Below are 15,304 nucleotides of genomic sequence, written 5' to 3' on the forward strand. Positions count from 1 at the left end.
CAAATTGTGGCATAAATATATTGCAAATGAATAAATGAACAGGAATTGCAAAGGGGAGGAAAATCACCATGTTTTTAGCAATAATTTTCCTTGCAGCAAGGAATCTGTTTTCACAAAATTGTCCGGGGACGTCTTTCTCACCCAACTCCCTATTGGGAAAGTTAAGTGTGAAAATAGTAAGTTTAAAAAACATGTACTACTTCAAAAATTATTGAAAGCTTTCAAAGTGATTCATAAAGACCTCAGTTGACTTGTGAAAAAGAATCTTCCTGAAATAGAAACACACTCTGATTCTGTAAGAGTTAAAAAGCCCTGGGTTATATAAAGTTTTATGTGTCAACTGGTAGTTGAAAACTATACCAATGAAAGCCTCAAAGATAAATAAACAATATAGTTAAGCCCCTACATTAAGTAAACTCTCAGCAGATTTGTATCGCACACAATTTGGGGGATGACAGCTACATTATAAGAAAACTGAAGGAAATGAAAATTACCCAGGTGTTAGTAAGGTGTTTTCAATGCTAGTATTATGGATAAATACAGGATCTTGGACAGCTAAAAAACTTGTTTACAACCAAGTTCGTACATGTGCCTTGTAATGTTTTGAATGAATTTTCCCAGGTTTCTTACTACCTGCACTGAGTTATCATTTATGAGATAAGCTCATATTTAATTGATTTCCCTCCCAATAGAGCTGTGCTGGCGCAGTGCTTAGAATGCAGTATTCCAGTATAGCAGGTTGACTCTGCTGACTGCCAGCAGTTTGATCCTGACCAACTCAAGGTTGACTCAGCATTCCATCCTTCTAAGGTTGGTAAAATGAGGACCCAGATTGTTGGGGAAAATATGCTGACTCTGTAAACTGTTTAGAGAGGCCTGTAAAGCACCGTGAACTGATATATAAGTCTAAGTGCTATTGCTATTGCTCCTGTCTCTTGTTGTTTATACCTAACATTCCTTCCATTATCCTCCCTGCCTCGCCACAATCTCTGGCACAGAGGTTTTATTTGTGGATGACTGAGTCTAAAAAAATTAGGAGTTCATAAAATTAACACTTATTCCTATGAAGGCAATTGGTCTATATAATCTAATGTGCTTTAGAATCTGACATAATTATTGCATTTGTTTAAGGAACATGCAGAAATCAACAATACCCAACTATCTTCTAGCACTAAGAGCATCCTTTGAATGAAACCTAGGAAGCTATAGCATTAGGTCTCCCATCTATAAAGAAAAAGGAAAATAATAATAATAATAATAATAATAATAATAATAATAATAATAATAATAATAATAATAATAATAATAATAATAGTGTTGGAAGGGGCCTTGGAGGTCATCTAGTCCAACCCCCTGCTCAGGCAGGAAACCCTATACCATCTCTTCTTAAAAACTTCCAGTGTTGGAGCATTCACCACTTCTGGAGGCAGGTTGTTCCACTGGTTAATTGTTCTAACTGTCAGGAAGTTTCTCCTTAGTTCTAGGTTGCTTCTCTCTTTGGTTAGTTTCCACCCATTGCTTCTTGTCCTGCCTTCAGGCGCCTTGGAAAATAGCTTGACTCCCTCTTCTTTGTGGCAGCCCCTGAGATATTGGAACACTGCTATCATGTCCCCCCTCGTCCTTCTTTGTTAAACTAGACATACTCAATTCCAGCAGCTGTTCCTTATATGTTTTAACCTCCAGTCCCCTAATCACCTTTTTTGCTCTTCTCTGTACTCTTTCTAGAGTCTCAACATCTTTTTTACATCCTGGTGACCAAAACTGGATGCAGTATTCCAAGTGTGGCCTTACCAAGGCATTGTAAAGTGGTATTAACACTTCACGTGATCTTGATTCTATCCCTCTGTTATGAATTGATTCTATAAAAATCACTTATATATCATTTACTTCCATAGCTTACAAAAAATGAAAATGTAGATTAAAATAAACCATACACTAACATCATCAAAAATGACCAGGATCCATTCTGGTATCAAAAGTTAGGATGCAGTTTTAGACTTACAAAAGCTAAACAGAATATGGAGACAAAGCTTAGAGGACAAATATTTTAATATCTTTGGAGATACTGTACAACCAAGAAGGCACACCTCTTCTTCACTTCATGAAAAGTGGAAACCCCTTACAGGCTGGGCTAAATCTGAGTAAGAGGGGTAGTTCTTTCGGTATTATTTATCCAGTCTAAAATTGACATATAATTTTTACTGAGGCTGAGTTCAAATAACAGCTATGGAAAATTATTTCTGCATCAGAGAATTTATGTAAATCTACAGAGGAATCGCTCATAACTTTATTCAGATTTTTTTTTCTAAGCCAATTCATAATACATAAATTACAAGAAGAAAAAGGAGCAGACCAATATACTCAGTCTTTTCATTTCATTTTGGGTTCAAATTATTTCAATTGTTCTTAGATTTCTTCCTTAGTTTAAGAAAAATAGAATTTCTGAGTCATGTTGCCCAATTACGTAAATAACATACCTTAATCATCATAAAAATAACTTAGAAATTAGAATTAGGTTTTTATACCATCTTGGCACCTGAGATTTAATGATCTTCACTTATCATGTATAATTGAAAAGGGAATGTTATTTTCAATGTTTGAAGAAAGCTGCTGGAGTGATCAGAAGAGATAAAATCAGAAATGAGATCATAAGAGAAAGAATTGTCATAGAACCAATTTTAAACTATATACAAAAACACGCAAATAAAGCGGTTTGCTCACCTGGACAGAGTGTCTTGGGATTCCATACCATACAAGGCATATATGAAAAGTAGAAAAGGTCAAAGAACATGAAGCAGACCCAGAAGAAGATGGGGAAACAACATCAAAGACAACTACAACAGCATCAAATAACAATGGTTGAAGCCACCAGAACAGCAAGAACCAAAACTTTGTATCTCCCTTAACACCCGAAGCCATAAAAGAGAAAGTAAAGAAAGAAGAAGGTTATTTTTTTTTCTTTTCAATTCCTTTTTGTATTGTTTTGTGATTGTAGCAAACAAATAGTTTGCACAAACTTCTTTCCTGCCTACTTCTTTTAATATATTATTTATACATGGACGTTTTCATAATATTTTTGCTTTACTTCCAAACAGCCCAATTCTGAAAAGAGCAGATTTTGGCATAAGTGATTTCAGATTTAGGATATACACAATTTTTATTAAACTGAAGTTGTTTTAAAAAAAAGAGAATAGACTGGACAGATGTTTTTCTTTTGCTGGTGAATCAAAGTTTTTTTTTCCCTCCAGTATCTTTCAATCAGTTTATTTTGGCAGGAAAAAAATGTGTTTGAAAACTGAGAGCTGAAATAGTCTAGCTTCATAAGCTTTCCTAGCATGAATAGGTTCAGGCTGTTTGACATAATGCAATAAATAAAATACTACACAAGGTTGACTGAAATCAGTTATATTCATTTTAAGCAGGGTCCATGCCAATCAGGGGTCAGGTTTAGTTGTGGGGCTGCCTCTCCCTGAGGATATCTACCTATCCTACTAGATTACATAGGGTGGTCATGCTTCAGGTCTCTTCCTATAAATCAGTGGTGGCGAACCTATGGCATGGGTGCCAGAGGCGGCACTCAGAGCCCTCTCTGTGGGCACGCACACCATCACCCCAGTCCTAGGCCTTCAGCTTGGTTTTATAAAACCTTTTCACTTTAGGCCTCCGCCGCCGTGTACAAAAAAAAAAAGGTTCAATCAATCAGTCAATTTCAACTTCTCGTTGGAAAAAAAAGATCTTGCAAAGTTGGAATTGATTGATTGAACTTTTTAGTCCCACCCAGTCTGCCGTTACCACCGCAGCCACGCCCTCCCAATGGGCCACACCATCCAATGGGCCATGGCCACCCGGCACCCGACGATGCATAAGTGGGTTTTGGGTTGCAGTTTGGGCACTCAGTCTCTAAAAGGTTCGCCATCACTGCTATAAATATTGTCACCTGTTGGGACCTTAGAGGTGTGCATTCCTAGCTTTTTGGAATAGCCTTTCACCTGAGATCTGAGCAAACGTGAACTTTTTAACCTTCAAGAAGGCCATGAAGACCTGGCTTTTGACCTACACAGTGGGCTAGGATGTGGGTTTTGCTGGGAAGTTGTTTGGTCTGGCACCTGAGAATAGTTTTATTTTTTTCCTTGTTTTTAATTGATGGTTGTGAGTCACCTAGAATCATTATATATAGGCAGCTATATATGTTGTGTAAATAAATGGGGGGTGATTTATAGCTTCCTTAAGGTTTTCCCAGTGTGTCCATTATTATGTCATTGGTGACTGCTTCGCTGTTTTTGTGAATACTGAGAACTTCTTTTAATAAGTCCGGTTGAGTTACATGTATAATGTAATTTAGAACACAGGACAATTGAATGAAAATGCATAATTGACAGAGAGCAAGCCAAGAAGATTTTCTTGAGCCCTGGGATTGTGCCAATTAGGCATGCTAAAAGTTTCGTGTGAATATGGACAGCATGTTCAGCATTTTATCCTGAGAACTGAAATTCCTTCTGAGCCATTTAACTATGCCTGAATAGCATGCAATTCATTCTTCTGATGAAGCACCTCTGTTGCTGCAGCAATCACTGAGCAAAGAAGAATGACTGCAACAGGTTCACAAAGCACTGTTGATAAGAATTTGGACAGTGTCGTTTGTAATACGGTGGCTTTCCTGGGAACAAAGTAGCCTTTTGCATAAATCACCTGGTGATTTTTTTAAAAATGTATTTCCCTTTAACTGAATAATTTGATCCCTGTAGAAGTGGTAGGAGAAGAAAACATTTTATTTGGGATAAAATATGTTTCTTCTATAAAATTTAATGATGGTATACTTGAATTATTGCAGCCTTTGTTGGTAATGTATAGATCTTCTGTTACCTACAGTTGATTTGTTTTTGTAGTTTTCCCCCTTAAACTTAGGGGAGAAAAAGTAGGAAGATTGTAGCTTTATTTTGTTGCCCTTATTAAGACATGCCCTTTTCCACAGTTTCTCCTCTTGATTAGATTAGATTATTCGTTATGAATACAACTTAACTATTTGGGATGTGTTTGCGTTCATCTTGCTTAGGTTTACAGTGAACACATTGTAACCTTATGGCTGACAATGGACTGTGTAAGTCGTTTTTCATGACTAATGATAAATTAACTGAAGGCATGACTTTTATTTTGGTTGGTTTAGAATTTAACAGCAAGACAATAATGGCTATTAAGATATATTACTACGATCAAAGCAACAATCCACTGTGACATTCTCTAGAACACACCACAGTGAATGAACTGTAATCTTGTGTAGATTGCCATCTCACAGTCAAATTTTCAGTTGACAATATTTTAGTCTTCAAATGCATTTATTGTTTATTTTAAGATTAGCAATGGAGCAATTTCCTTCCCTCCTAGGCCAACTGGATTTGCTCAAAATTATTTTCTTTTCTGCTTCTTTTCCAAAATGAGACATATGTCAACTTCAAACCAATTTGAATTTGGAAGCTGAATTGCTATTGTTGTAGCATTTCAGTTAACCACAACTCAAAGGAGCACTTGGATTCTTTTTATACAGAAGTATTAACAGTAGACTGAAGAGGAAAGGATGATTTATTTCCTTCCTGTCCATTGCCTTTCTATAGTTGAAAGGCTGCCATATATATTGAATTGTGACATATGGGTTTTAGCAGCTTGCCATGGTTACTATTCTGCTGGCGTGAGCTAGCCATTATAGTGAGTAAAAACAAAATGAAAAAGCAGATCAATTCTGGCCTTGATGAGAAGCTTTGCTGTCCTGATGAGCTGACCTTGGCTGCTAGCCAGGGTTGGTATGGTGAGATGTTGAGAGAGCAATCCCATTGATCCAGCCTGGTATATAGGTGTCAGGGAGTTTTGCTGGGGGAGGCAAATATCAATCTCTTCAGTTGCTGGGACACATGATTCTAGTCCAACCTAAAAAGTGGAGAGAGGAAGAGATACAGAAGCATACAAGACAAAAACTCTGTGCATTGAATATATAAAGTAAAGAGAAAAGCTGAAGAATGAAGTTATATGTGTGGAGCAGTTGTTGAGTCTGGTCAAGAACAGAGAAGAAAGGTTCATAGGTGGCTTGCTTGGAAGAAGGGAAGGGAAGACGTAGATATATGCGACCTCCACTCTAGACTCAAGAATGGGTTGGTTGGTTGGCTGGCTGCATGCAGTGGCTTCACCCAAGACCCTAGAAAAGAAGGAAGTGCTCGGGTGTTGGTGGAGAAGCTTTCACTTCTGGAGATGACTGGGCAGAAGACCCTGAGAAAGGTTCTTATCTCCACAGAGAAGCAGTAGTTCTTAGGCTGAGCAGTTCCAGGACACTACACTGAGACACATTCCAGCCCATTTCTTTCTTTTTACTCTCTTGTCAAGGATAGAAATGGAGGAGGAAGCAAGAAAGCTAGATGAGGATAGGCTCTGGGAAGAAGACTTAGGAGGAAGGTGACATTGGGTGAACACCAGGATTGTGTTGTATATACTTGTTAAGAATCCGAGTGGAGCAGTTGTTAGAATGCAGTATCGCAGGCTAACTCTGCCCAAGCCAAAAGATCGATCCAGATCAATTCAAGGTTGATTCAGCCTTTCTTCCTTCTGAGGTCGGTAAAATGAGGACCCAGATTGCTGAGGGCAATATGCTGATATTGTAAACTACCTAGAGAGTGCTATAAAGCACTAGGGCAGGGGTAGGCAACCTTGGCTCTTTTATGACTTGTGGACTTCAACTCCCAGCACAGCTGGCTCAGGAATTCTGGGAGTTGAAGTCCACGAGTCATAAAAGAGCCAAGGTTGCCTATCCCTGCACTAGGGAGTCGAATATACATCTAAGTGCTATTGCTATTGTTCGTTATGAATACCTGTTGTAAATAATACCACTGTATACTGTAAAAAGCTTAAGAGCCTGCAGTGCTCTATTTTCTGTTGCAATTGCTACACTTACAAAATTATAAACCTCTAGTTCAGAAAAGAACTCGAATATTCTGTGACTTAAACATAAAGTATAAAGAAGAGAATTGACTTTGGGGAAGGTGGTTAGGGAAGCAGATTTGATGGGGACAATTCAATTTGGATATTTAATAAATTAGCTAAAGTCCCAATTTCTACTTTGGTTGGTTTAGAATTTAAATTCAGTTAAAGCTTAATTTACCACACCATCTTATCTCTATCTTTTCTATAACTATTTCATCATTAACTGAAAATGTAAAATAATGTTCTATCCTACTAAACATGCAGTATGTGTTTTACGAGCAGGGCAATGAAAATATGGTGATTGAAGGATCAAAGTTTTAGCAGTGAAGATTAGGTATCTTTCTAGAGGATTGGGTTTAGGAATACAGTTATGACCACAACTGAGCCCAAAATGTATGTTGCTGAGTGAAACATTTGTTAAATGAGTTTTACCCCATCTTACAACTTTTCTTGCCACCGTTGTTAAGTGATTCATTGCATTTGTTAAGTTAGTAACACGGTTGTTCAGTGAATTGACTTTGCTTGTCAGAAGGTTGCAAAAGATGATCACATGACCCCGGGGCACCACAACCATCATAAATATGAGTCAGTTGACAAGTGTCTGAATTTTTTTATATATATAATATTTTATTAATTTTCCAATTTTACATTTGAATATTTAAAAAGCAACGTGAGGTTAATCAATAGCTCAATAACAAAATCTTAGTACAAATCTCAGGCTACAACATCAAATATTTCTTCTCTTTTTCCGTTAACAATCACTGTCTCATGTTGAGGTTGGTACATTCTAATTAAATCAATTCAATAAGGACATCATTATTACATTTATCAATACATTTTTAGCTTATACATATCTTAATTACATTCAATCTTCATAAACAATTTATCCTGTTATTGATTTTAGTCAACTTTTAATTTCTTGTCAATAGTCCAATTTAACCTTTGATATTTATAATTTTCAGACTTTGGGTAACCAACATTTCCCTTATTTCACTACATAATAAACTATAATATCCAAAATACACATTTTATCTATTTAAATATAATCTTGTTCTATTTCCTAAGAGTTATCTATTTCCCACCATATTAAATCATCTACTTAATAACACAATATCCCCTTTAATAAATCAAAAATCATTATATATATATTGCCTAGATTAATCAATAAATCAAACATATTCATAGTATTTAATTTTCTTTTCCTTTTAAATCTAATTTTTAAATATTGAACCAATATAATCCTTATTTTTGACTGATTTCCAAATATTTTAAATATTTTAAATCTAATAACCAAAATTCCCCTTCAACATCTCCCTTTAGCCCACTAATTGGCAATATAAAATCCCCTCTAATGAGTCAAAATCCCAATTTTTTCAACCTTATTCTAGCTTTCTTCTTTTGCCAACTATACTTCCATATCAGCGCCTTTAAATCACCAAATAGATCTCCCTCTATTCTTATATATGTTATTTGAGTTAAAGGAGCCCATCTGATTGCCAGTTTTCTGGAAGGACTAGCCCATTTGTATTCGTTAAATTGTCTCCCTCGTATTCCAGTTCCCCGTGCTTGCTCTAATATATTTGTCTTCAATTCAATCTGTTCTACTTCTTTCTCAAATTTCTTCTGTTCATATAGAAAGTCATTTCCATTTTCAGTGTTGTCACTTTCTTTTCTGGATTTTCCATCAGCTGTATTTGTTGGTCAACTAAGTCCTCTGTCTTGATATTTGGTTGTCCCGCTTCTTGTGTTGTCTTCTGCATTGTTAGTTCTTTGGTAGTAGTCAAAATTTGGCTTTGTACATCTGAGCTGGCATCTTGATCTTTTATTTTATGTCTCACTTTGTCACAAGCTAAAAGAATGGTTTCGTGTACTGCTTTTAGCATAGCAAGAATCTTTTCCTGGTTTTCATCCATCTCTTTCACTTCTTTGTGGATAGTCTTTCTAGTAAAAGTTATTTGTTAAGCAAAAGTCAATAAAGGTTTACATTCACAGTTCAAATAAGCCAATTTTGCTGCCCAGCTTTCTCTTGCAGCTAAGTCTTCAGAGATAGTACCAAGGACAAGGAACTCTTATCAAGGTCTGGGCTTTGAGCCAAGTCTCTTTTTGGGAAATAACAAATTACCATACCAAGCTTCACCACAAGATGTCACTGGTGCCATTTAAGGATTTTTTTAAGTCCTGAATTTTTCTAATTCTTTTTCCAATTATATTTCTTTTTTGTAGATAAAAACAAGAGTTTCCACTAAAAACAGGAAACTTTTTGGTCCCCAAGTTTCAGAAACATATAAATCCACTTAGATTAAAGTTGTTCTTTTTAATGCTTTGATTCCCCTGGGTAATCAGACGCCGCTATTCTTAGAGGGTAGGGTAGAAATTCCCTTCCCTCTCTCTTCACAGGGGGAAGATACTTCAAAGAGCTTTACAGGAAGAAGGTACTTAGGGTAAAGAGAAGATAAGATCTCACACAGTTTCATCTGCAGTTGCTTTCAAAGTGCTTGGTAGTAAATTTGACTTCAGCTGTCGGCAGCTTAGTGACAAGCCATATTACTATGGCTGGTCTTTTCCCCGTCAGTTTGAAGAGCTGCCCCGGATCAAGAGGAAGGGCTGCCACCCTTCTGTGATCAGCAGGGGTCCTCTCCTTGCTCATCATCCCTACAGGGCGACTTTCAACCCTTTCCAGGATCCCCAAGCGGGATAAAACCAGACGCTGGAGACGAGGCTCGCTTCCATGCGTCTGCCCAGGCTGCGATGGCAAACCAGAAGCCTCAAGTGTCTGAATTTTGATCATGTAACCATGGGGATGCTACAATGGTTGTAAGTGTGAAAAACAATCATACGTCACTTTTTTCAGTGCCATTGTAACTTTGAATGGTCACTAAATGAACTGTTGTAAGTCAAGGACTACCTGTACTATCAGATGGCATCTCAGCATGGAAGCCTTTACACCAAGAAGTTCATGTGCACTAGATTTAGCTTGTCATCATCAATTTCTCTATCTTTTCTGCTCTCTCTTCTTCATATTTGTTATCCAGGTAGCTGCTCTGAGCTAGATACCAGATATTAGTCCAGAACCTCCTCATTTACTTCAGCGATTGATCCATTGTTTTGATAGAAACTAGTTTATTGTTAGATATAGCTTTATCCTGACCTGAATTCAACATTGCCTAATTTCTCTTATTTATGGGCTGTTTTTTTTTAATTATAAGGCCAGCAGAAAACAGAAATTTAAAGACGGAGATGATCAAAAGGTGATGTAGATGAATTAATATCATTTTTATCTTTTAAGTAGTGGATATGGAATTAATATCATTTTTATCTTTTAAGTAGTGGATATGGAAGAAAGTGAATGCTGTTAAAAGCTGTTGGTGGCATTCTGATTCTGCAGTGTATAATTACCACTTATTTTAGTATGATTTAATAATAATACTTATAGCAATAATAATTACTACTTCTATAATATTTTGGAATATTCTGAAGACTTTGGTACATTATTTTATTGTAATCCTTACAATAGCCCGGAAAGAAGATTGTAAATATTATATATTACAAATGAGTCCTCCTAAGTACTTACTTCTCACATTAGATATGAAAATGAATTGGGGATTTCTTGGTAAATATTTTAATTTCTTATCTCAATACTGCACAAGTTCTCCTAAACATATTTTTCTCTGAATTATACCTATTAAACTTTGAGAAGATGAGGAAAAAAAATCTCGGTTTGGGTATACGCTATGCATAAATTCACTCATGCCTATTCTATTTTTTTTTTAAAAAAAGAACTTGAAACTTTATTTCAAACTGTCCTAATTCTGCAAGTCTGCAGGAATATCCTTAGATAGCTATATATTCCAGGGTTAAAGATAAAACATATATTTTTATGATGCACTTTAAAACTGGCACATTTGTAGTCATTTAGATAATTGTGTTGCTTCTTAAATTGTCCTTGAAGTGCCAAAAAGACCTCTAACAGTGCTGATTAGACTGAATTTAATTTCCCTGATTTAGACATTAAATAGGAACTGCAATTAACCATCACCGACTATCTTTTGGAAGTATATTTTTAGAATGAGCATGTACTTTAGCTGCATTAAGGCATTATTCAGTGTTTAGTGCTACTTGAAACTTACTGAAGGATCTAGCTAAATACTGCAATTATATCCCTTGATTTATCTAGAAAAGGCCATTCTCTTTGGGCTCTGGCTCACGTTCATATCTGCTGGCTGGGGAGAATTGTAAGCCACAACTTCCGAAAAGGGTTCAAATATGTTTCTTTTCATTTTCAGTCAACATTTTCCATGTATAATGCTTTTGCAGAGGAAATAGACCCTAAGCAAATATATCAGACTTAACATAATACAGGTAGTCCTTGACTTTTGACCCCAATGGATCCCAACATTTCTGTTGATAAGTGAGACATTTGTTAAGTGAGTTTTGCCCTATTTTACAACATTTCCTGTCACATTTGTTAAGTACAGTTGTTAAGTTAGTAACACGGCATCAACGCTGCTAACATCGGATGTTCTTGCTTTGACAACATATGGAGACAACATGTCGGAACCACGAGACACGGTTGTTAAGTGAATCTGGCTTCTCCATTGACTTTGCTTGTCAGAAGGTCACAAAAGGTGATCATGTGATCCCAGGACAGTGTGACCGTCATAGATATGAGTCAGTTGCCAAGTGTTTGAATTTTGATCACGTGACCAGGGGGATGCTGCAATGGTTGTAAGTCTGAAAAGCAGTCGTTTTTTCAGTGCCATTGTAACTTCAAACAGACACTAAACAAACTGTTGTAAGTCAAGGACTATCTGTACCAATGTCTAAAAAACATTCGCTCTACACCTCTTCATTTCACCATTTTAATCTTTTTAAAGAACTCCAGGCTGGCTTAAAGCCATGAATTTAGTGTGAGGTCTTTCACATGAGCAAAGAATGAAATAATGCAGGAATAAGTTCACTTTGAATACACAGAAAATATTTTGAATGATTTCATAACGTGGCTGCCATGATAGGTGATAAACTACAAAGTAGTCATTAAGCAGAAAATCACAAGCTGGTGTGATTACTGCTGATTGTGTCCTGCATTGCATCCAACGGGATGCTTTCTGGTACCCTAATGTATTTTTTTATCCTTTTCTGAGCAGATGAGTTTCCAAAGCTACTGTACTGCAGCCACTTATCACTCTGAGGTCTTAAAAATGTCAGTGTGGCCAATGTGAGGTTTCTCAGGTATAAAAATGATGGCCTCTGCTGCTTTGCTTTGTCATACACCAGCTTCCCATTTTTAAAAATGAAAAACTAAAGAAACTCAAAGGCAGTCCGTAAATGTCTCTTTTGGCATTGACAGACTTTTTACTGTCTGTCTGCCAGTGCCAAAAGAAACATTTATGGTCCATTGTTGCTCAGGAACATTAAGTTGCCTACATATATGCATTTATCTACACTTCTAAATTGTTCTTCCTTTAAGAAAATTAGTTTGGGCTGCCTAATTATCTTCAACCAAAGTTCTGGCATACAGTTCTGACTATTTTCATTCATGAAGTCAGCCAGAGAAAGCCTAAGCTGAGGTGTTCTGGACTTCCTATGAAAGTGGACATATCTAAATCAGTCCTCAGTCAAATAATTATTGCAACAGTGCTAGAAAAACAACTGTTGGGCTTTTTTTTTTAACCCTTCAGTATATTTCTAGCAGCTTTAGACAAGATACTTATATCAAATATTGTCAACTCATATCTGAAAGGAAGAGCTGCTTTCAAAATAAGAACTAACACGAAGGGAAGGTCAGTTGCTTGAATGAGGTTATTTTAATTTTGTTCTGCTTTTTTAATGATGAAACGTGGGAAATTTCAGGTAAGTAAGAGTGTCATGGTTCCGACTAATGAAACACTTCAAAGAACTTCCAGGCAAGGTTTACCCTAAAAGCCTTTATTATCAGTGTAACAGATTGACGGCACTTCATGTATGGTTTATGCCAGAATCTGAATTCCCCTTGTTTGCGTCTAACTTTTCTTGCTAAACCCCTCCCTTATTTTGCAGTCATAAGTCACATCTTCCAATTAGCCCGGAGGGCAAAGATTCACTTCCGTTCCTTTTCCTGGGCTTTCCTTATAAGTGTCCTCCCATTCTCTGTCATCTGAATTAACTCTAAAAATACCAGACAGTTCTGTATATTTTTTCAAAGCAATAATATCCTATACTAACAGCGTTGACAAAGAGTAGAAATAGAAAACTTGAAGTATTTTTCTCCTTAGAATAGGCCTGACAGATATCACCTAGGGTGCTATCTGCATTTCAGAAAAAGCCTGAAGCGCTCTAATTTTAATTTGAGATGTAATTAATCAGTTTTAGAAACTTATTTTTAGTTAGAGTGACAAAGAGAGGATTTTTCCCCTACCCATTACCATTTGATATCCCTTCTCAGTTCATATTAATTTGTACCTAGCTTCCTTTTTTCAGTTTTTCAAGTGCTCCTGTCATTAGATTTTGAAGGTTTATCCATACTATTGGTCTCAAGGTGTGACTCTGCCTGGTAAAGATACGTGTTTCAAATTCTCAATTCTTTTGACATATTTACTATAAGTGCCATTGCTGTTAATGTTTTCCACTTCTAAATTAAATATTTCTTCCTGAAGACAGGGGAGCTATTGTTATAATGTGATTTCTGGATTCTATCAGTGGTAGACTGCCTTTTGATAACTTATTGTCCTTTTCTTGGATGTGTTGCTTAATGAACACCACAGTATTTGGTCCCGTACTATGAGCATCCAAGGAAAGCAAACCAGGGATAATTAAATTCCTTTTTAAATTGTTCTTTTCAAAATAAACTAGTGCCTAAAAATCTCCACTCACAAATTAGCCCTTTAGGACATGTCAGGAATGTAGCTAACAAACAGTTGCAATGAATATTAAGTTAATGTGACTTCAGGGGGTGGTTGCTTAACGTGAGGCACGATACCTTTCTCCAGATAAGACCAAATCAGTTTTGTCTGTGTTCTATTGGCAATTAGCATTCTGATGAGTTTTTAATGTTCCCAGATATCCGTGGAATACAAGAGTTTTTGGACAAAGTATCTCAGCAGGGAATGGATGTAGCACTTCAGAAAGTGGAGAACAACATCAATAAAATGATCACAGGACTCTTCACCACCATGCGGATTGAAGAACTCAACCGCTATCGGGACACGCTGAGACGGGCCATTTTGGTAATGAACCCATCGACAGCCAAGTCGTTCATTGCTGAGGTGAGTGAAGGCACCAGCTGACACTTAAAATTCAGCTCCCTTTGAAACTTCTGACAAAACAAAAGTTGATTTTTGTGGCTGAAAATAAATTATTATTATTATTATTTGAACAATATATGTATGAGAGTATGTATGCATTAATCTGCCCAAATGTTTGAACCTCAAAATCAACAATCAGTTGGCCAATGCTGTACAGAGATTATGGGTCTCAAAATCCTAACACATTCTAGAGAGGAACAAATATATATCATTTATTCCAAAGGTGCTTTTTCAGGAGGCAAAGCACCTTTGGGGCAATCATACCTGGATGACTGAGAATCTCCATAGACATATATCATTTATTATTTATAAAATAAAAATGGTTCTTGAACTAAAACATTATGAACATGCAATTTGAAATTTTGTCTTATTAACATTATTGTTCATTAATTATTTTCCTGTACAATTTATTCCATTGTTTACTTTCATATAGCAAATTATTAAAAACACAGGTGTTCATGCCTAATTACAGTGATGCCAAAATGAGGAAATATGTGCCATGACATCACAATGCAAATTCTACCTTTTCATCCTTATGTTGCAGTATTGGTATCATAACACACTTGCTTCCCTTGCCCCTTCTGTGATGTGTTAATTGGAAACTACTTTTTCCATTAAAATATCCATTAATTTAATAAAAATTGAGAGCAAAAATCAGCAAACTTTTAAGTAGAAGGAAAATATTCATAATTTGCCCATACCGACTACCAGTGGGATTTTGTAACCGACAGCTAACCACAATGACACTGGAAATAATGCTAGAACAAGGCACAAATGGCTTTTTTGAAATTCTCCCTTAAATTTGTGGGCAAAATAAAATAAAACTCAAAATGGTGGGTGTTATATCTTTAGTTCTTTAGGCATTGAATGAGGCAAAGTGTTGAAACAGCAAACAAGTTTATTAACTCAGAACAGAAGCAGCCCTAAAGGCTGCTGCACAGCTATTTATACAGTTAGCCTCTAGGTGGCAACCAATAGGTTTAAAGTAACAGTTTTCCGCCCTCAACCTCATTATCAGCTTGGAGACAGCCAGTCTGGCTTTCAGTAACAGCAACTGTTAA

At 36.4% G+C, this 15,304-nt stretch overlaps 1 protein-coding gene across 1 annotated transcript in view; it reads left to right on the forward strand.

Annotated features, from left to right (window-relative positions):
• LOC107296480 (glutamate receptor ionotropic, delta-2-like) overlaps window positions 1-14,204 on the forward strand; it is a gene marked incomplete at its 3' end in the record, with an annotated part of 33,476 nt that extends 19,272 nt beyond the window's left edge. Inside the window, exon 3 of the mRNA XM_015825833.1 lies at window positions 13,999-14,204. Coding sequence (XP_015681319.1) covers window positions 13,999-14,204 — 206 coding nt within the window. The remainder of the gene's footprint in view (window positions 1-13,998) is intronic.
• Between the last annotated feature and the right edge of the window lie 1,100 nt (window positions 14,205-15,304).

The sequence above is a fragment of the Protobothrops mucrosquamatus genome, unplaced genomic scaffold (genome assembly GCF_001527695.2).
Source record: "Protobothrops mucrosquamatus isolate PMUCROS unplaced genomic scaffold, P.Mucros_1.0 scaffold2827, whole genome shotgun sequence".
NCBI lineage: Eukaryota > Metazoa > Chordata > Lepidosauria > Squamata > Viperidae > Protobothrops > Protobothrops mucrosquamatus.